The 21,917-nt window shown below is 38.0% G+C and overlaps 2 protein-coding genes across 3 annotated transcripts; one reads left to right on the top strand and one right to left on the bottom strand.

The window, feature by feature from the left end:
• Window positions 1–10: 10 nt before the first annotated feature.
• On the bottom strand, window positions 11–8,877 carry LOC108679636. Of its 2 annotated transcripts, none has more exons than XM_018168293.2 (7): window positions 8,484–8,877; window positions 7,845–7,907; window positions 5,595–7,534; window positions 4,279–5,095; window positions 3,877–3,960; window positions 2,896–3,747; window positions 11–1,905 (listed from the first exon to the last, which is right to left on the bottom strand). In XM_018168293.2, the coding sequence occupies exons 1-7, from the start codon at window positions 8,514–8,516 to the stop codon at window positions 913–915; spliced, it is 4,782 nt and encodes a 1,593-aa protein (XP_018023782.1). In that variant the 5' UTR covers window positions 8,517–8,877; the 3' UTR covers window positions 11–912. The 2 variants fall into 2 exon arrangements, with proteins under 2 accessions (XP_018023782.1, XP_018023783.1); XM_018168294.2 differs by having other exon boundaries at window positions 3,877–3,957.
• A 1,366-nt stretch (window positions 8,878–10,243) lies between these two features.
• LOC108679641 (40S ribosomal protein S21) lies at window positions 10,244–21,917 on the top strand. Its single transcript, XM_018168299.2, has 4 exons — window positions 10,244–10,324; window positions 20,337–20,480; window positions 20,779–20,850; window positions 21,833–21,917. Exons 2-4 carry the CDS (start codon window positions 20,367–20,369, stop codon window positions 21,896–21,898), a joined length of 252 nt encoding a protein of 83 aa, XP_018023788.1. The 5' UTR covers window positions 10,244–10,324; window positions 20,337–20,366; the 3' UTR covers window positions 21,899–21,917.

Here is a 21,917-nt window from a genome sequence, read left to right as displayed (position 1 = left end):
AAGTCGCACCTTGTCAGTCATATTGAAAATGTAGATTTCAATTGATCTCTGCATTCTAACTAGAAATAATTATTATTGCTGCAGGTTCCTGTTATGGACACTCCAGCTTAGCAAACCACGACTGGAAAATCACTCGCTTCAAAAATTTTCTTCCTTGGCGATCTTCTCATTATTTCTAGCATGTATATCGTCTTCTATTTTACTTACCAAAATAGAGTTCTTGCTAGTTGCATTTTGTACGTCGTTCGCGCTTATGTTTCGCCTGTTGATTGAAATAACTACTCAATTGAAGCAATATTCAGAAGCTCATACGATTAATAACTCCGCACTTCTTGGGCAATGATTAGGCGCAACATTCATTTCCTTCATTCGTAACGAAAGTAACACACAAGTAAAAGTGTAAATAACACACATGTAAAACGTGGTTAACATAACGTAAAATCACGACAAAAGTTCTCGACGCCATGTAATCATTTTCCGTTTCTAAGTTAACCTCCATGCTGAGAGAACCTATATATCCGTATGTACCGCAAAGCAATAACTTAAGCTTTATTAAAACTGTACCTTTTAGGGGCAAAACTTGAAAAAAGATTTTTAACCTCTTTTAAACAGTTGAAAAAAAAACTTTTTAAAACTTAAATCATAAACTTAATGTGCCATACTTCAAAAAATATCCTTTGTCCAGCCACCATTCGTATAATCTCTTAGTGAAGACTTTAAATGTGTGCCTTATTCGAATCATTTCAGGTACGAAAATAAACTTGATGCTCCCCTCGTATTTCTCCGGTGAAGACTTTTAATATGTGCCTTATTCAAATCATTTCAGGCACGAAAATCAACTTGTTGCTCCCCACGTTTTTCTCAGGATTTTCATTGAGATTTATTATCTGACATCAGAAGGTTCCCCAAGGTTCATGCTAGGAGCGCGACCGCCAAGAGGTGCGCAGCTGCAAGAGTAGAGGCGTGTTGATGGCTCAGCCAGTGATACGCGCCTTCTTGCTGCAGCCACAACTCCCCGTCTTTCTCAAGCCTCATTGCATACTTCTTTCCATCCAACATCTCAGATAATTCTCCATGCTCAGTAGTACTAATGTTCCGATAATTTTCAGACACCATTGTTGGATTTGTCAGTGGACGGCCGTGGATTTGGGAACAGCCGGACGCTTCTCTCGTGGGCTTTACCGTTGTGCTCGCGTCACGCTTGGCATCTCTGTGAGTTGTTTCTTGTTCTCTCGACACCGTGCGTGATCCAATAGTGTCTGTGATGTGGTGTTCACAATCCAGTTTATCTTTCATAGTATCAACATTATTTCCTGTTTTTTGTTCTTTAGTTTGGAAATTATGTTCCTCAATTGCTCCGCAATTCTTCTCATATCCAACTGATGCGAGCTCGCCCGTTTCAAGCATCTTATTTTTATTTTGATTGCAATTATGATTCCCATTTGGAGTCGTGACCGTATTTGTGATAGCATTGTTGGCTGAGGTAGACTCTGCTCCGGCCTGCTCTGATATTATACTGAAAATATCTACGATGGCGTCTTCCAATGTACGCATGGACTGTTGATATTCTTCATCGAACTTGCCTATCAGTGTCTTGCTCTCCTCATCCGCTTCACAAGCATCTTTCACTGATGTTGAACACGGTTTTGTAGTTCGTGGTTGATCGAGGATTTCGCCATTATCCATGTCAGCGAGTTTCAGGTCATTCAACCTTTGCGTATTCATGTCGAAAATTTTCGCAAAGTTCTCTTGGCCGGAAAGTTTATCTTTTGTTTGATGGTGATCAGCAGCCGATGCTGCCTGGGCTTTTGGATCTCTCTCGTTTGTTGCGCGGACGAAAACCGTTGGTCGTGCTTTAACCATCAATTTGCTCTGCTCCAATGCTGCTTCCAAGCCATCACACATCTGGGGAAAGCCTTCATGTATTAAATCTCGTTAGATATTATCGCATCATATTATTTGTTTTGTTGACGATTTTACTGTAATCACTTGCCTTGTTTTCAACATTCTACGGGAGCAAGGACACGTCACCAATAAAACAAGTATGACCTGAGTTTATTTCTCTCTCAACGATTGCAGCTAGCATTTCGGAGAACTTTGCTGGCAGATAATGGTTTACGTCTTCCAGCTGTAGCCAGTTGGGACTGGGAAATTGCCACACAAGTTTATATCACGCATGAATGCTAAGACTAATTCAGTATCGAAACCCCCACGTACCATCAGCATTCACTGCAATTCTGGAATTGATTCTGAAATTAAATTCTAGAAGCAACATCGAGGGAGAGAACGAAGATCGTTACGATGCTGAATCTACTTACGAGTTACGGCCTTCAGAAAGAAAAAGTCGGCTTGGGGGAGACTCGATTTTCGGCATCAGCATTTCCCAACCCCCCGAGCCTTTGCCATCATTTCCAAACCTCCTTCAACAACTAAATGAATAGCAAATACTCCCAAGAAAATTTGCCGCACAATACTAAACGCCACCCGCCTATCATCAAATTGCAAAACGATTCTCCACCAAACATGAACAGCACCGAGAAACACAAGCAGAATAAATGGTATCCATCTTGCCAGGCTCCGCTGCGGCCATCATTCTTCTCTCAACTCCTACGACCACAGGTTGACTATTATCATTCGGACTTAAGCGCATCTCCGGCTGGAGTAGCCGGGTTTTACAGCCCACAGACAGCACCACAGCGTCACATGAACCTCTCAACTGTCGTCTGAGCTAACTGGTGGTGGCTTATTTGCTAGATGCAGGTTTCCTGACATGACTGTGCCCGGGGGAATGACAATAATTGAATAGGTAAGCATATCTATGCAGTTCTATTCTGTACTCAGAAGCTACCTAGCCACGACAAATTGATTATTGGTAAATTTATCCCTGTTTCTTACCTCATTCACAAGCTTATGCGGGAATTCAATGCCTTGGGAGCGACGAAGGAAGAGCATCTGACGGAAGGCTTTCCTGTGTGAGGCCAGCAGAGCGTCCGCGATGGCAAGTGCGTGTTTCTCGTTTGAACCGACGATTGTTGTCTGCGTGGCTTCCCTTGAAGGTAAAGTTGTGGTCTTGTTGCTGTGCGGAGTTAGGGTGCCGTAGTTAGCCTCGAGAGATGCACATCGCAGTGAAAATCGCTCAGATGCAGGCGTACTGTGTGCCAGCGTCTTACATGGAGCCTGACAACTGTGTCCGCAATAATTGGCTTCCACGGAGGTATCCTGACAAGACATCGAATCAAAATTATTACTGTATGTAGAATCATATGTGGATACCGGACTGGGTAGACTTGCTGGACCCTTGACAGGTTCAGGTGCCAGTATTGTCTTTCGTACTCGAAACATTCCACCTGCTTCCATCCCATTGTCGATTGATACGCCTTGCCTTATGCCTTCATTTTTGTTCTCGTCCTGGTTGAAATAGTTGTGTTCTTTAGATGGCGTGCCGTTAGTCTGATGCCTAAATTGTCGAGTTTCATGAGGACTGCCACTGATGATCGTGTGTTCATGTACAGCTGTCGACGAATTGAGAACCTCGTTGATGTCGGATACTGAATACAGTTGTTCGAGAAGCTGTGTTCCGGCGTTGTTCTCCTGTTTCTGCCGACTGGAGTCGCCAAAGTATTGTTTTGCCTGCCAAAGTGTTTGGTGTAGCTCGATTTCTTGCATTACCAGACTTAAACAAGTTTCATTTTCCTGGAGAAAGTTTCCCAGCGCTTTCCTTGTCAATTCCTTTCGAAGGTCGTTGTTCTGAAAAGGTAGCAAAATCGTCTGATGAATTTTCATATAAATGTTTTGTGGGAAATTAAAAATTATATTGAAGGTCGTTTTTCATAGTGTTAGGTTAGGCTCTCAAAAAAAGTTTGTCAAATTTATTACCTGGTTGAAGACAGGAAGCGAGGATTCGGACGTTAGTTGCTGTCTCAACCGTTGCCAATCTTCCACCAAGTCTCGTCCTTCCTTCTGTTCAAAATAATCAGTAGAAATTACGAAATTCTGTACCAATTAAATAAATGCTGTCTCAACTCTTAAGAGAGCTAATCAAGTTTTTATCTATATTAGGTTCATTTTTCCGAGCTGTAAATGTGAATCTGATGTTGGCATTAAATCTTTAAATAGTACCCTGTTTGAACGAAGTGATTCAAATTTAAATGAATTAACACGAAATCCTACCATCAAATTATATTCATAATTCACATAACGTAATTTTCTTATAATTTTAAAACTTTTAGATTGAAAAGTATACACGTGTCGTGAGATCAATCATGGCACGCAACTCACCGTCAATGTCTGCCAATTCTTGGGCGGGTAGAGCATGTCGCAGAACGGCGACAAAATTTCATCTGTACTGCTATCCGCTCGCCATGAATACATCGGGGGCGTTTCCACTTCGACATCGTGACTGCGCTCCGACAAATACCTACGTTGCAAGCAATGTTTATCAACAGTTGAGTCGTCCGTTGAACTGCCGAAACTTGGCCGTAGCCATTCTTGTGGAGATGTCCAGTATCTACACGAAATCTCCCGATCCGGTGACTTGATGCATCGGGTCATACATGGGACATTTTCTGTCATCCTGACGGTGCATTCTTTAGCCGCGTTCCTGCAAAACTTGGAACTTGAACTGATATGTTCTGATGATTGGAAAGGAAGGCAGATGCTTTGGTTTGCACTGAGCAGCGAATCCATCTCAGATTGTTGTCCTGATTCGGTGTTGGACAATGAAGAGCGTGCCGATGTCTGAGGAGTTTCGCTAAATGAATCTCGACATTCGTGCAGACCATTATGATGAGTATGTCTCAGTTGTATTGTTATGACTCTTGCATTTTTTGCCTCATATCTCGCGTGCTGCGTGCTCTCAACTTGCCTGCTGTCGCATAGGAAGCTTGAGGAAGCGTTGCAGGCATCTTCAGTCATCAGGAAGCATCCCTTGGGGAAGTATGGATGGTGCCGGTTGTGATACTGCCGGGTCCGAGCCTTCAAGTCCTGTCCGCATCTGCCACGAATTTGGCCTTGATGGCAGACGGCGTGCTGGTATTTTCGGGACATACTGTGCTTTTCCGAATTATTGCAGAGCCCATCCATGTTATCTTCCACCCTGTTGAAAAAATATTACTACTTCTAATTGCTGATGAATATCATTACCCGACATTTTGGTCCGAACAATTAATCCAATTTATTGTAAATCCAATATATTTTCATTTCGTTTCTCACTCATGCATTATATTACTGAATTATCGAAAGTACCGGTATTTGGTAACACCAGTGGTGCCCAAACTTTTCTCGCTGCATGCGACACGATAGATAGAATATGAGTGAAGCAGTTAAGTTTTAAAACACATCGCAAGAATCGCCTAGGATTAAATCAGTTCTTTGGCTGGAATATTTAATGTCACACCAGCAGCTATATTTGACTGGATAAGGGTTCAGTTCTGTTATGTTAAACAGCCTACATCGCTTCTTAAAAGCTCACTCCATTTATTTGAATCCTATGAATAATTATTCAGTATGACATGACAGTTACTATCAACTCATCGTTTTTTATTTAGAAACAAATCTAAAGAAATTGTTGCTAGAAAAGATTCATGGGAACTCACCTGCTATCACGGAGTTCAACTTGGTCATCAGAGTGAATTCGTTGTGTTTTCCATAGGCTCCCGGTACTGCATTCACTCTGTTTCCATTGCGACTGTAGTTCATCACATCTGCGCGTATTTTGTTCTTCTGAACTCCCATCGTATACTTGATCTTGCTTCCTACCGTGGCAGATGAAGCAAGGTTCTTGCTGTTGGGGAAGGATTAATTCGGGGGCATTTGTTGTGTTCTGGAAGGACAACGCGACGGCCAGTTCTTCGCCCATTCTGTGGATCAGATTTATTGCAGACGTATTGACAATACCCATGTGGTGAACTATCCTGAACCGCTTAGCATTGAAGTCTTGTGGTGATGGCTTAGACTGTGATGGTTGCTGTCCAACTTTGTTTGCTTTTTGGGCTCTGTTAGCCAATTCCTTACGGATATTCGCTTTTTGTATTTTGTGTTCTCCCATATCTCGGTTTAATACTGCCTCCTGCAAATTGTTTTGGATTCCAGACAGCGTTTCTGTGCCTTTTTGATCCTTTATTCCGGAGTGAACATGGTCAGTTCTTTTGACCGGTTCAATTAATCCACCGTCATTGTATGCTCCCACACATTGGTTGTTCTTTCGTTTCGGAGCGTTGTGATCATTCCCATTGCATTGCTTGTTCCTTGAACCCCCAAACGTATTTTCCAAATCTGAGCTTGCGAAATGCGTTGGTTTGCATGGACTTTCACGGAAGCGTTGTTTTAAATGCTGAGACTGCGAGTGCCAGCAATGGTTGGTCATCTGCAAAATTTGCTCAAGCTGGGATGGCGAGAGTTGAGGTAAGTAGTCTTGCATGGTCCAGCAGTGAGTCAAGAATATGCTAGTGCCCTCCATGCACTGGGATACGAGGTGTAGAACATCATCTACCCAGAACATCCACCTGCGTGGAGGTACTCTGTGCAACACGTGCACTGCGCCAAGAACTTCCTGGTGCAGCGACACTATGGCTTGCGACCAACGAACGAGTTCGAAGTAAATGCCATCGATGTTTAGCATTTCGAAATGTTCACGTCGTTCATCGCCTTCCTTGATTTTCCTTCCATGATGGCCCCTTTTGTTTGTAGGAGAAGGATTGCATGGTTTTTGGAAATTTTTCTCTTTTTGTTCTAAAAATTTTACCATTTTTTCTTCCAAAGGCCTTGAAACATCAGTTGCGGTGTTGGACAACAATTGTGATGTGCATTTAGGATGCAGACGCATGTTTTTGACCTCATCATCCGTAGCAACGCACTTCCTCCTTTCATCAAATCCCAGTGCATCTCGAGCGCTCCTGTTGCATTTTATTGTTTTATTTCTAATATTTTTTCTATTATGATTGTCCTTTACTACTTTTGAATTTGATTCCGCAAGAGCGTACCTTGCTGTTATCGCTTCTGTACGTCTACAATCCCGCGCTGTTGGTTTGTTGATGCAGCCTGTCTTGCGATGATAATTATAATCATCGAATCTTTCGTCCTGTCCAGGAAACTGCTCAGAATTCTCTTGCAGTTCCCATTGCTGCTGGAACTCGGACTTCGACTTACCGCGCGGGTTTCGACCATTGATAATTTCTGAATCTTGTCTGTGAAGGTATCGCGCATGTTCTCGTGAGTTCGATAGATCACTTGCTAGTTCTTGCAGGGCTCTGAATTCCTCGGAGGTGACCTGGGCGGTGTAAGCAACAACTTCGCTGAAGATGCTCATAAACTCCATGAGGGTTGACCTGATGAAAAGGTTTGCTGAATTAAGAGCTGACCGCGCATTGTCGGCTTCCTCGACATCCTGTTGAGTTGCGTTTTGCATGGCACATTTTTCGCTTACAGTTTTGTCTTTTGGATTTCCAGTCATTTTCCGAGTTTCTCCATCGAAACAACAAGACTCTCCTGGTCGTATGTCTGGAGCTTCTACCGACGGTGTATTAACACTTTTATTCTGCGTGGAAAATAATTTGAATTCATGGCAAATATATATATCAAACATGCATCACCAACTACTAGAAAACATTTAAATGGTGAATTTCACTATATACTCAAAAGAAAGGAAATTCCGCTTTCCCAGCCCAGAAACAAAATTTAAATATTTCAACAACCATCATGACCAGTAATGCAATGTAGTTTAAAACGTCACTTGAACGAGATCACAATTGAAAAAAAAAACATACTTTTCAGTGATATGAAATTTTAACTGATGGATTCAAATTATACATTATGTGTGAAAGACAGCTTTACTTAGTGCTACTCACGTTAGGTTGCATCTGCCGTTGCTGTAACCACTGCCACTGGACTTGCAGTTGCCACAGTCTCTCCTGCGCCGTATATATAAAAAATAATGATTACTCCCTGTCATTAAACGAATTACCTTCTTATTCATGTATTGCGTATTGGCTACATTTCTCGAGCACGTATACTACTCAGTCGTCGTTATTTATCAAGACGAACACGCAATCAATCCTGTCGATACTCGACAGTCAACAATGGTGAATACTCGTTAATAAAGCAATAAGCACCTTAGCTTGCAACAAGGAATTCTAGATTTCAATAGCTTTTTAATTACGAATACCTGAAGCATAACTTTTCCATGTAGACATCACGGTCATCACTCATCACCCGTCACATTGTTCACAATAAATGTAATTTTGATTACATTCTAGAATTTGTTATTGAATTTAACAACTTAATTTCAATTTCGGTTTAGTTCGATATACAAATCATCTTTTGAGGAACGATTCACGAGCTTCACTCTAAAACATTATGCAGCATCCTGACATTTTTTTATTTCATTCAGTTTGCACCAGAAATATTTTTCGAATTCTCATCGTTTATTGCCACTCGAAGATACTTGAGTTTGAAAACATTTGATCTGAGCACAGCGCTGGTCTCACCTGTAACAGGACGATGATCCCTTCTTCGTTCATGTTGGAGACTCAAGTACTCCTGGTGGTCCTTCAAGTTCTCTGTTATGCAATAACGTAGAGCTCGCACACCTCGGTATTTATAACTGATTCTTCGGGATTCAATTCGTTGTCTAATGCTTTGATGACAGACGGTTGTAAAGATATGCTGCCGCAGCCAGGTATCAATTGACCAAGTTTGAAGAAAATTTTGAGATGTTTCGCCAACGTTCGGCACAGACTCGAGACGATTCACCAGCGGGAAATTTCACTTTTCGATTTACATACGGTTCTCTCGAACTCAAGTTAATTTATTCATCGAGTTCAGTCGTTTTGACAATTTTCGTTTGAATTCACCAATTCTCCGACTAGAATGTTTCATGCAAACACCGAGAGTAAGACAGTGAAGGAAGTTCCTTCGCTACTGGATCTACTATGTTGAAAGAGATTGTATCGTGGATACAGCACTGCGTGCGAAAAAATTTGGGCCTCTGAAATCAATTAAAAAACATATTCCAATGATCTACTACCGATGAGCTGTTTCTCTCGATGCTTTTTATACGTACCAAATGAGAATCTTCAAGATTCAACAATTGAATTGCGATTACTAAATCCTCAGCAGACGGAATGCTGATCCGAGTACATGTTCGATTTTAATTTATTCTAGCCAAGAGTGAAACAATAAAATTGTATTCTAATGATTTTATTTAATTGAAAACTGCTGAGCTGAATTGATATACATATAGCTGATCATCTAATAATTGAATACGTTTCCAGGTGAGGTACCTGCAGCATAATGGCTAATTTTATTGTTGAACGTGGCGGATAAGATATGCCCAGCCACCTCAACGGTGGTAGATTGCACCTTCGGATAGCGTATGCAGTGTGGAGTTTGTTCGCAAAATTATGGCAAGAAGCTTTGCAAGAGATTATCTGCTGCCTGTCGAAGGTTTATGATTTCGTGAAATCTCCCCAAACTGTGAAGTTTGGCCTTTAAAAAAAAAGGCCTTTAAACTGTGAAGTAAAGCGCGGAGCTTTGTGTTTACCTCGCGTTACTGACGTTATAAATTCCCATTGAATAAGCTGACTTTGTGTCGTCTATCATAATAATATGAACATTGAACATTTTTTTTATATTTAGAACTCACAACATCTAAAATTTGTCGTTACTGAACAGCTGCTCGACAATTTTGGGTAAGAGTCCTCTCTCTACGTTTGAGTTACATTTAATTAAGGCTCATGGTGACCACCATGGATTAAAAAAATATTTGGCTTAAGTTGCTGGACAAAAAAACATAACTACAAATTACAGAAAAGCCTAACATTCTTTGCAAACGAGCCTACATTACATTTGATTCCCAAACTCATCACTCACTCTCTAGATTTTGTTTCATGTTTCGCGTCTCGAAAATTTTCCGGCAGTAAATTTGTCGAGACGTACTCTCAAATTGAAAAGCATAGAAGACTTCTTAAGCAGGCTGAAATTTCTGAACGCGATGGGACATGCTGATATTGGAATTGAATGAAACTGAGCGTTAAAAATGCATAAATTTTAATTTTCGTTTAAGGAATGGGCTTAAAAGTTGAGATAAGGTTGTCACATGTACGATTGCGGATAAATCTGAAATTTCTCCACATTCCAGTGGAAAAATGAACTCTGCAATAATAAATCGAAACATCATAAATGCGTGATGTTTTATCTAGATATTTATGGATTTGGAAGGGAGTTTTACTTGCCATCAAATATTTAGGCATCTATCAACATGTTCTCTTCATTGTGGCAACATCGCTTTATTTACGTTTCGGAAGTTCTATGAGCCTTACGTAGCCTGGTAGGTAAACCATAAATGAGTTCCGTTGAATTTTCTTCTTCTGTATTCACTGTTTTGCCTTTGGATAGAATGTACAAATTTTGTGTCTGAATGTGTTTATCAATTTCTGTGATGAAATTTGACTCGCTTGTTTTCCTTCATTAGTTTATTCGGGGTAGTATCAGTATCACCGTTGACTACAATACGTGCCAAGTCCTAACTACCAGTTTCTGAATATGAATGCCGTTTTTTCGACCTCGAGTCTTTACATTATATACCACATATCTTTTAAACGTTTTGTAGTAGAAATGAAGTACTTATTGAATTAACGAGTGTAAATATTTGAATCAGAATCTTGAAAAAATTCGCAAGTTTGCATAAAAATCGTCTACCTACTAGGTAGTAGGTACTAGGTAGTACTCAAGATATATAAATCGAGATGTACCTATAAACTAGGTATATCTTGATATATATTATATAGCTTATATAGCTAATATAACAATCTAGATTTAAATATAAATCTCATGATTTAAACAAATATCTTGTCTATGCTAAAATTGCTAATGCTGGTAGTGGTAGGCCTACTGTAAAATGGGGTTTCTTTGACCGGTGGGGTAACTTTGACCACTTTTCGATTTTTTAACAAAAACCCCCAAAACTCTACAATTTGACATAAAAAAATTTTGTCAATGGCCATCAAAGGCCTAATAATATTGAGGCTACGTAACACAATAGAAATATTTGAAAAGTTTACATATCTAATAGGTTAAAAAATTAGTAATGTGACCCACAAAAAAGAGCTATTATTTAAAGCCTGTTGGAGTATCCCCTCCAATTTTTTTATTTTTTGGTAAAATAACTCCAGGTTTTGATGCCTTGTAGTAGAACTCTTCTAGTTACATATGCAAAAGACAAATTTTAGGAAAGTGTTATAGGGTAAACGCGGTATATTCCGACACATTAAGGACGCATCAATAAATGAAAAACTATATAAAAAAACCATATGCGTTACGTAAGTTCTGTTGCCTTCACATGACCCTCAAAACACTTCACTACTACTGCAGTGTGGAATTCTGTATAGTTAATATATTCTCATGTTAATATATGAAAACGTATCGAAAAATCAACCCTACCACCGCGTTACACCACCTCACCTTCCACTGCAGTGAAATCATATAAACTGAGCTCATTGGAAACTGCCTGCCGCTCTTCCAAAATCGCGCGTGGTTTGAAATCCAATCCCGTGTTGCCAACACCGAATCAAGTTAACTAGTCGTTTATCTGTAGGCTAGCGGACACATTTTTGCAATGAATACATTCTAAAATAAAAATAAAACACATCCAGAATCTTAAAAATCTCACGATTGGACAATACCAACAAACTTTTCGATATCACACCAAAGTATGAGATAAACTTTGACTTTTCCAAGGCTAAGGCAATAAGTGCCCTTTTTAGCCATCCATTATGATCCATATACTGTTATTGTTAGTTAGGCTAATTGCAACATAAAAAATACCACTTCAAAAATACAAAAAAGTTGAAAAAATCAAAAAAATCAAATAAATAAAAAAAATCATGAAAAAATCAAAAAAATCATTGATTTTTGATTTTTAAAAAAAATCGCCAACCCTGACTACGCGTCAGCCATGGTCAGGAAGATGTGCCAGGTGCGCGGGAATTTATAGCGTCATTTTAACGACCTGCGCGGTGCGCCGTACTATGCCGGTAAAAAAAATGCGCCGTGCGCCGACAGCGCCGTACTTTTAAAAAGCTAAAATAGTTCAAATATGGACGCGCGGCAATGCAAATTACGTAATCACACTGACCGTACACACAAACGTGTATCCGCACTGTGTTGTGGTTGGATACGAGTTAACTAGATTGCTACCGCGTCACCTCAGGACTCAGGTTCTAAGCTTCAGCACAGTAATGAATATTCATTCATAGATCACAATTCAATCGGACATGAATTACAGAACTAAAGAAGGCAACATGGCTTTAGATCTGTCTCTTATACACATCTAGATGTGTATAAGAGACAGGGCCAAGACCTAGTGTTTTTGCAGTATTTCGACACGCAAATGTATGACGTCACCATTTCAACCATCAATGAACGCATGGAACTAAAACAAAGCTTAGTATAAAGGAAAAGCTGGAGAGGTGACGGAATTACCTACGATGTCGGAATATACCGCGTTTACCCTAGTTTGCAAATGGGGGGGGTGCCGCCCTGGCGCCCCCCAATGGGGGAACTTTGACCACCTAATGGCAGTCGTGAGGGGGGTAACATTGACCGGCTTGGAAATTAAGTTAAAATTACCATAGGTATATATAACATTTTATGTTTGATACACCTATTAATGTTTTTTTCTTTGTTTCAGACTCTACAGTCTTATATATGGTAATTTTAACTTAATTTCCAAACCGGTCAATGTTACCCCATCACGGTTGCCATTAGGTGGTCACATTTCACCCATTGGGGGGTAGCGCCCCCCATTTGCAAACTATGATACTTTCCTAAAATTTATCTTATGCATATGTAACTAGGAGAGTTCTACTACAATGCACCACAACCTGGAGTTATTTTACCAAAAAATAAAATTGATTTTACCACCCGGTCAAAGAAACCCCAAGAGCTAGGGTAACAAAGACCATCAATTTTTTTGAAATTACATCAAAATTATGAGGGGCAGGAGCCAGCAATTTATGGTGAGTAGAGCTAGAGTATAGACCTGTATTTTGCATGTTTCAATTTAAGTTTAACTTATCTAGTAAAGAAAATGGCATCATTTTGAAAAAAAAGTGGTCAAAGTTACCCCATTTTACGGTATCCATGATAGTGATACTACTTTGCTTGTCTACTCAAGATAAGGACTCAAAAACAGGGTTGGTAATTTTTTTGATTTAAAAAAATGAAATAAATCAATGATTTTTTCATAATTTATTTGGTTATGTTGCAATTAGCCTACTAACAATAACAGTAGTTATATGGATCAAAATAGATGGCTAAAAATGGCACTTATTGCCTTCAATAATGGCCAATAGGCCGAGGTTGTGGTTTACCACTTTGAGATTTTTGGGTAAACAATTATTGACAAGTCTATTCATTAGCCTCGTAATGTTTGTATGGAGCAAAGTAATGAGCTAGTAAATATTGACCATTTAACTGGATTAAATTTCAATATACAACAACAGATCTGGAATGTGGATATTCTAAACATTGAAGAGTCACATAACAAATAGATAGCTGATAGCACAATGCACAACACTATCAATAGATCTACTAGTTTTATGTCCTATAAATCTACCAGACTCTACCTTTTAAACACACCAACTAGCTAGTTAGTGACTGAGTGACCATAGTGGCAGAGCAGAGAGTTTTTTAGATTCCCTCAAGTTTATTTTTGAGTCCTATAGCGGCTATAAGTAGACCAGTAAAGTATCATGGATACCAGCATTTTCATACTTAAAAAATTGATTTAAATCTTGGAATAGATGAGGAAATTAAAAATGAACTGATTCTAAAAAATCTCTGGTTTGTCACCATGTGAGTGACTGACTGCACTGTTCCCATTTGATTCAGTCCAATAGTTCAGTACAATATATTCCGACATCGTGGGTAATTCCGACACTTCTTAACTTTTTTCCTTTATATTAAGCTTTGTCTTAGTTCCACGCATTCATCAATAGTGACGTCATACTATTGCGTGCCATACTATTGCCAAAACACTAGGTCTGGGCCGTCTGGCAGGAAAATGTTGAGATCCAAAGAGATACAGTGAGCGTCACCCAGTGAGAACATCGAAAAATGTGTCAAAGTTGATAGTTGACCTTGCTCTACCAAATAGTGATAAACTGTTTGTGTAGAAAGAATATTATGGTTTGAGAATTTTAAATAAGTGTGAATATATTAGGAATCCTTTGTATACTTGTATTTGCTGATTTCAAGTGGTAAATTAATTAATAGATGATTAAGTTAAGAGACAGTTTTAGACACATGAAAACTAATTCTGACACAGCTTGGAATGAGACACACAGTTCGTTCTGAGCTGTGTGCAAAAATTAGAATTTTATTGATTAAAAGCTTAATAGCTCTTAATTAAAAGCTTAATAGCTCTTAATTGAAAGCCTAATTAAGTAGTGTTCAATATTCTATAGCGTTCTAATTCCAAGATGTGTCGTATTCCAATACAGCTCACACAGCGATCGGAATTCGAACACATGAGTATCAGAATTACAAATTAGTAGAGTTTGAAGCGTGGCCGGAATTAGTCTCACACAGCAACGTCGAATTTAGTCACAGCAATGCCAAATTTAGTCACCCACAGCATCGGAATATATGGATTTGATAGGTCTGCATTCGAAAGGCTTTTAAATAAATATGGCAACGTTTTGTGACGTTTCATTGTTGATGGCACCGCATATTTTTTAGAGCAAACAGAACTCGAGTTAGGCATACGGTAATTTTTTTATAGCCATTCATTTTTTGCTACGTCCTTAACCCATTAATGCCGAGCGGTTCCATTTGGAACCAGCGGAAAGAATTGATTCATAATAAAATTGTATGGTCAAATCAATATACTAGTGGATGCATAGGTTTTATACACATCTTGGACGTGTTCTGGCAACGTTTGGTTCAGCTGTGCCGACTACTCCCTGCTCAGTTAACATTTAAAGATTGTAAGTACCGGGTGTCAGACAGGAGGGCTTGACATCATTGCAGAGAAATGTAAGTAGTTCGTTCTAAAAGATTTTTTTGATTTTTTTGATTTTTTCATATATTTAAATATATTGAGTGGCGGTCTTTAATTATTATTGAGGTATTGTTATTCATGGTTTAGTATAAATGTACTACGAATGACAAATTGGTATATAATTTTGTTGCCTTTAGTGTGTATTAGGTTCCAATAAATTGAATGTTTTTGGTACAGAGGCATCAAGTGTTGCAGTACATTGTACATAGCTAGCAGCTTAGCTAATTCTTATAAGGCTATAAGTAGTTTTTAACTATTTGACTATTTGTTATATATTGATTACAATATACAATTTAAATGTGTTAGCTAGCTTATACGGGGTGGGGCAGAACTGATTGAACAGTTTTGAGGCCAAATAAAAGAGTAATGGAAGTACATATAGAAGAAAGTTTATTTTCCTCAAGATTAGCATAACATACCATTTAAAATACTTATGTTTTGAAAACAATATCAGGGAGATGGGGTTTGTTAGCTGCATCACACTGTTGGAGTCATTCTCGGAAGTTTTCTACAGCACTTTCACACATATGGCAAGGTATGGCCATAACCTCTGCTGCAATAATCCGTTCCCATAGCTGTGGTAGGGCGTGAGGGCGACTTCTGAACACCCTTTCTTTTAGATGTCCCCAAAGAAAGAAATCGCAAATGCTCAAATCAGGTGACCTCGCAGGCCACTGTAAATCACCCCTCAGAGACACCAGACATCTGGGAATCATGCGTTTCAAAACATTGAGTGACATTCAGGCTGTGTGAGCTGTAGCCCCATCCTGCTGGAACCACACGTCTCCCAATGCTTCATTTTCAACAATGTTTTCCATCCTGGGCTGCAAGAAATTTTGCAACATTGCAGCATAGCGATTGGAATTCGCTGTTACGGTTACTCCCTACTCTGAGAATGACTCCAACAATGTGTTGCTGCTAATGGCCCCCATCTTCCAGATATTGTTTTCAAAACATAAGTATTCTAAATGGTATGTCACGCTAACCTCTAGGAAAATAAACTTTCTTCTTTATGTACCTCCATTACTCTTTTATTTTACCTCAAAGCTGCTCAATCGGTTCTCCCCCACTCTGTATATTGAGAGGTTTAGATTGTATTGACCTTTTAGGCAATTAGAAAGATTTTCCATCCTAATACGAGTATTCTAATTAAAATATTTAATTTCAATCTTTAAATATGTGAATTTAAAACTAGAAACAAAAAAATTACAATTATAAGACTATATATAAAATAATTAAATGCAGTGAATGGATACCTATAAAATATTCAAATTGTGCACATGTTTATTTCAAACCGTATTAGATTTTCTAATAACTTAAATCTTATTTCAAGTCGAATGAGGTTTGTTTGGTTATCGTTCAGTTTATGTTTTGTATTGGTATATTGGTCTGAATTGAATGGGAACAGTGCAGTCAGTCACTCAGTCACTACTAGTCGGAGTGTATAGAGGGTAGAGTCTGGTAGATTTATAGGACATAAAACTAGTAGATCTATTGATAGTGCTGTGCACTGCTATCAGCTACCTATCTCTTATGTGACTCTTCAATGTTTAGAAGATCTGCATTCCTGAAGTGTTTTTGTATAGTGAAGCCAGTTAAATGGTCAATATTTAGCTCATTACCTTGCTCCATACAAACTTTACAAAGCTAATGAATAGACTTATCAATAATTGTTTACCCAAAAATCCCTAAGTGGTAAACACCACGTTGGCCTGTTGGCCATTATTGAAGGCAATAAGTGCCCTTTTTAGCCATCCATTATGATACATATACTGCTATTGTTAGTAGGCTAATTGCAACATTAAAAATAGAACTTCAAAAATACAAAAAAGTTGAAAAAATCAAGAAAATCAAATAAATCAAAAAAATCATGAAAAAATAAAAAAAAATCATTGATTTTTGATTTTTTGATTTTTTTTTTAAAAATCAAAAAAATCGCCAACCCTGATGTAAACTGAATGATAACCAAACAAAACTCAAAAACTTGAAACGAGACTAATGTTATGACTTATGAGAAAAGCTAACACTGTATGAAATGAACATCTGCACAATTCAAACATTTTATTTCCATTCACTGCATTTAATTATTTTATATATAATTTTATAATTGTAATTGTATTGTTTCTAGCTTTAAATTGACATATTTAAAGATAGATTTGCATATTTTGATTAGAATATTAGAGTGAAAAATCTTTCTAATTGCCTAAAAGGTCAATACAATCTCAACCTCTCAATATACAGGGTGGGGCAGAACCGATTGAGCAGTTTTGAGGCAAAATAAGAGTAATGGAGGTACATAAAGAAGAAAGTTTATTTTCCTAAAGATATCCAGTACCATTATCATAATATACCATTTAGATTACTTATGTTTTGAAAACAATATCTGGACGATGGTGGCTGTTAGCTGCAACACACTGTTGGTGTCATTCTTGGAGGAGGTAGTAACCATGACGGTGAATTCCAAACGCTATACTGCAATGGTGCAAAATTTCTTGCAGCCTAGGATGGAAAACATTGTTGAAAATTAAGCATTGGGAGATGTGGTTCCAGCAGGATGGGGCTGCAGCTCACACAACCCAAATGTCACTCAATGTTTTGAAATGCATGTTTCCCAGACATCTGGTGTCTCTGACGGGTGATTTACAGTGGCCAGCAAGGTCACCTGATTTGAGCATTCGGGGACATCTAAAAGAGAGAGGGTTCAGTAGTCGCCCTCTGAGGGCGCACCCTACCACAGCTAAGGGAACGGATTATTGCAGAGGTTATGGCCATACCTCGCCATATGTGTGAATGTGCTGTAGGAAACGTTCGAGAACGACTCCAACAGTGTGAATATGGTATGTTATGCTAACCTCAAGTAAAATAAACTTTCTTCTTTATGTACCTCCATTATTATTTTGCCTCAAAACTGCTCAATCGGTTCTGCCCCACCATGTATAGGCTAGCTAACACCTCTAAACTGTATATTGTAACCAATATATAACAAATAGTCAAATAGTTGAAGACTACTTATAGCCTTATAAGAATTAGCAATGTACAATGTATTGCAACACTTGATGCCTCTGTACCAAAAACATACAATTCATTGGAACCTGATACACATTAAAGGCAACAAGTTTACATTCCAATTTGCCATAGTACATTTATACTAAACCATGAATAACAATACCTCAAAATAAATTGAAGACTGCCACTCAATATACTTAAATGTAAAAAAATTGAAAAACTAAAAAAATCGTGATTTTTCATAAAAAAATCACTGATCTAATCACATGATTTAATCAGTTTGATTTAATCAATGCCAACCCTGCTTTTAGATAAATAATTATTGATAAGTCTATTCATTAGCTTTGTAAAGTTTGTATGGAGCAAGGCAACAAGTTAAATATTGACATTTAACTGGCTTCAATGTACAGCAACACTTCAGGAATGCAGATCTTCTAGACATTGAAGAGTCACATAACAGATAGGTAGCTGATAGCACAATGCACAACACTATCAATAGATCTACTAATTTTATGTCCTATAAATCTACCAGACTCTACCCTCTAAACACACTGACTAGCAGAGGTGGGCAGTAGCGCACTACATTTAGCACTCGCTACATTTTCAGCAGCGGTAGCGGCGCTACATTTAAGCATTTGTCGCGGTAGTGCCTGCTACATATTTAAGTAGCTATACAAGGTTTTGCCGCTACAGCGCTACTGTTACATTTATAGATAAAGCCTTGAGATTTTACTTAATAGTGTTAAATATTATTTAAGAAACAGCATGATACATACTTAATATAAATTACAGAATAAAACTGTATGAAATATTTTGGTGTAATGTTGTCAACCTCAGCCTGTTACTAGTGTCAACATGTTACTTGTTACTTGTTGTTACCAGTTACCACTTGTTCTTGCTCTGTGCCAGCTGCCACCACATGTCCAGGACCACATCACGGACATCAGCCACCTAACTTCAGTTTGCTTAGTTATTTTTTCACAGTTTTTTTATGTTTCACCTTCCCTACATGGATGTCTACTTTATTCTACCTATCTCAAAAATTATCCACATATATATATATACAAATAAGTCTGATTTTTAATATGTATATGCGGATAATTTTTGTGATTGGTAGATAAAAGTAGACATCCATGTAAGGAAGGTAAAACATGAAAATAACTAACTTTTATTTGCTGTATCTAACCCGTACTATTTTGGTTAGGTTAATTGTAATAAAGTTGCATTGATACGTTTTGAAAATGTTTTATTAATTATCATTGAATGTTTGAGTAAATCCCAATAGCAGAACAAAATATTTAGAGATTTCCAATAATTTTGGCCATTGTATTGGCGGTACATTTTACGGTAGCGGTAGCGTCCGCTGCAATCTAGTGGGTGTAGCGGTAGCGGTAGCACCCACTATATTTAGAGCATGTAGCAGTAGCGGCCACTACATTTCAAAGTAGCGCTACCCAGCTCTGCTGATTACTACCTAGTGACTGAGTGACTGACTGCACTGTTCTCATTTGATTCAGACCAATTTACCAATACTAAACATAAACTGAACAACAACCAAACAAACCTCAAACGACTTGAAACAAGAATTTCAAGTTTTCCAAACTTGTAAACTTGTCCAAAAATTCAATATTTTGCAGTGCAGGATTAGACCAGACTACAAAATGTTTCAACAGCTTTATCATTCAAATTTTATCCAGTAAATGCCCATAATGGGCTGGTTATTGGCTACCCCTATATGGCGGTTTTCCTCCACCTGACCATTTTCATCAGCATTTGTTGTGTATCTTTCCTTATTGAGATAATAGTTCTAAAACATTAAGTTGATTTTCAATTTTGACAAACTCGCATAGTCAAAAGATGCAAAATAGTTATTTTCATATTTTGAAATGAGTCAAATGGAAATATCAAAAATATGAATTTGAATAGTCTCTTTATAAAACATAAATTAATTTTATTAATAGAATTCAGAGTAATGGGATACCAACATTGAAGAATAATATTAATCATGAGAAATGCCAGGCTCATCTTTAATTATGTAATATTTATGGTCAATTGTCATACTTGGGGCTTTTGAATCGATTCATTTTTTCAATTCAAAAGAGTGGCAATATTATTTTTACATAATTTTTCAGGCCTGAAGAATTTCTTAGCAAGGTTTTCTACCTTTCACTGCATTGTTGATTTTTGTAGTGTATTTTTTTAACTTTAGATGCTATTTCTTATGTACTATTTCCACAAACCTCTTTAATAATGAATTTTAAACAATTTGCAGAAGTGCCCAACAAGCTAAAAATTAGCAATCATGCAGAACGAAGCTGGTGAATATGTTGACCTGTATGTGCCACGCAAGTGCAGCACTTCAAACAGGATCATCCATGCAAAAGACCATGCCTCCATCCAGATCAATATTGCTGAGGTAAAAACTGACGATTAAATAACATGTAGGCTTGAAATTCAGTTTTGCATGATATTCTTGTATTGATATTAGTATTTTGTTATCTGCTTTTTTTTAAGGCGGAATTATTGTCAGGCACAGGATGAATTAATAATTGCTTGGTCTCCCTTTTTCCTTCCTACTAATAAATGAATATGTTATGTGTGGCTGATGGCCGTTGCAAAGGCCTGACTCTGGAAGGCCTTTTTTTCTCGGAGTCCCGCTCCCCAAATCCAAAATTCAAATCCACGACTTTCCAGCACAATTTTATCATTTACAGGTGGATGAGCGAACTGGTGTGATGACCATGAACTACACCACCTATGCCATCTGTGGAGAAATCAGGAAAATGGTGAGCTCACTTATTCGTCATAGTCATCTTGATCCCAACTAGCTTGTTGATTTTGTCCATAGCTGCGCTAGAAAAAACTATAAAGATTGTTAGCTGATGCTGAATTGCAACTATGCAGAAGTTAGGGAGAGGATGGAGCAGAATACTGTTGTGAATCAAGTTTATTGTTTACCAATACAGAGCAGGTGGTGAACTAACTGACTATGGAAGAAAATTTTCATGATTAAGGTGTCGTCAAATGTAGACTGTAACTTAACTAAATTAATTAAGGAATTGGGACTGTTGCTGCAAAACTACCAACTTGTAAACTCGTAATTGAAGTATTCTTACATTACAATTCTCATCTCAGACGAATACTTCGTAATAACTGACTTTTTTATTGCACTGGGACAAATCTAATTTCATGATTGAAGGGAAGGAGATTGTATACAACAATTCACGCATTAAATTTTTTGTTCACTAGATCCCGTCCAGTTTTCATCCTCCATGTCGATGATTTCGAAACTTTTACAGCCTGTTACACAATTTTAACATGCCGCAATAAGATTGGTACCACTTGCATCCAAGTATCAATATCGATAGATATGACTCGATGAGTTAACTTGCACTCCCATTACTACTAACAACTTTATTGACCCTAGTCTTGTGTGTAATAAAGTAATTCTAAACTGAAAATCATGTAATTATGAACTTGACTGCTCAAGTTTAATTTTGAATTTTGTTAAGTTTCAGATTTACACGGAATTTTGTAGCAGTAGCATGCAGTCCAATTTTAAACGATTTAATGCAAACTCGCATAGTCAATTTATTATTTATAGTCGATAATTCCTTTATGTTCAAACTTTCTTCAAAGTTATCATAATTTTAATTAATTTTTAATTTTTTCCGCATAAAACAATTGTCTACTTAAATGAACTTGTAAATTCATGGAACTGTCTGAACTGTTCAGGGTGTTGTTGGTAATCGCTCACATATTTTGCAGGGAGAAAGCGACGACTGCATTTCCCGGCTGGCTATCCGCGACAAAATCCTCGTGAAGTGCGATTAAAACGGAGCCGTGAAGTAAA

The sequence above is a fragment of the Hyalella azteca genome, unplaced genomic scaffold (assembly GCF_000764305.2).
Source record: "Hyalella azteca isolate HAZT.00-mixed unplaced genomic scaffold, Hazt_2.0.2 contig3046, whole genome shotgun sequence".
Classification (NCBI taxonomy): Eukaryota; Metazoa; Arthropoda; class Malacostraca; order Amphipoda; family Hyalellidae; genus Hyalella; species Hyalella azteca.
Note: the sequence above shows the minus strand (reverse complement) of the source record. Positions and strands in the feature narration are given on the sequence as shown.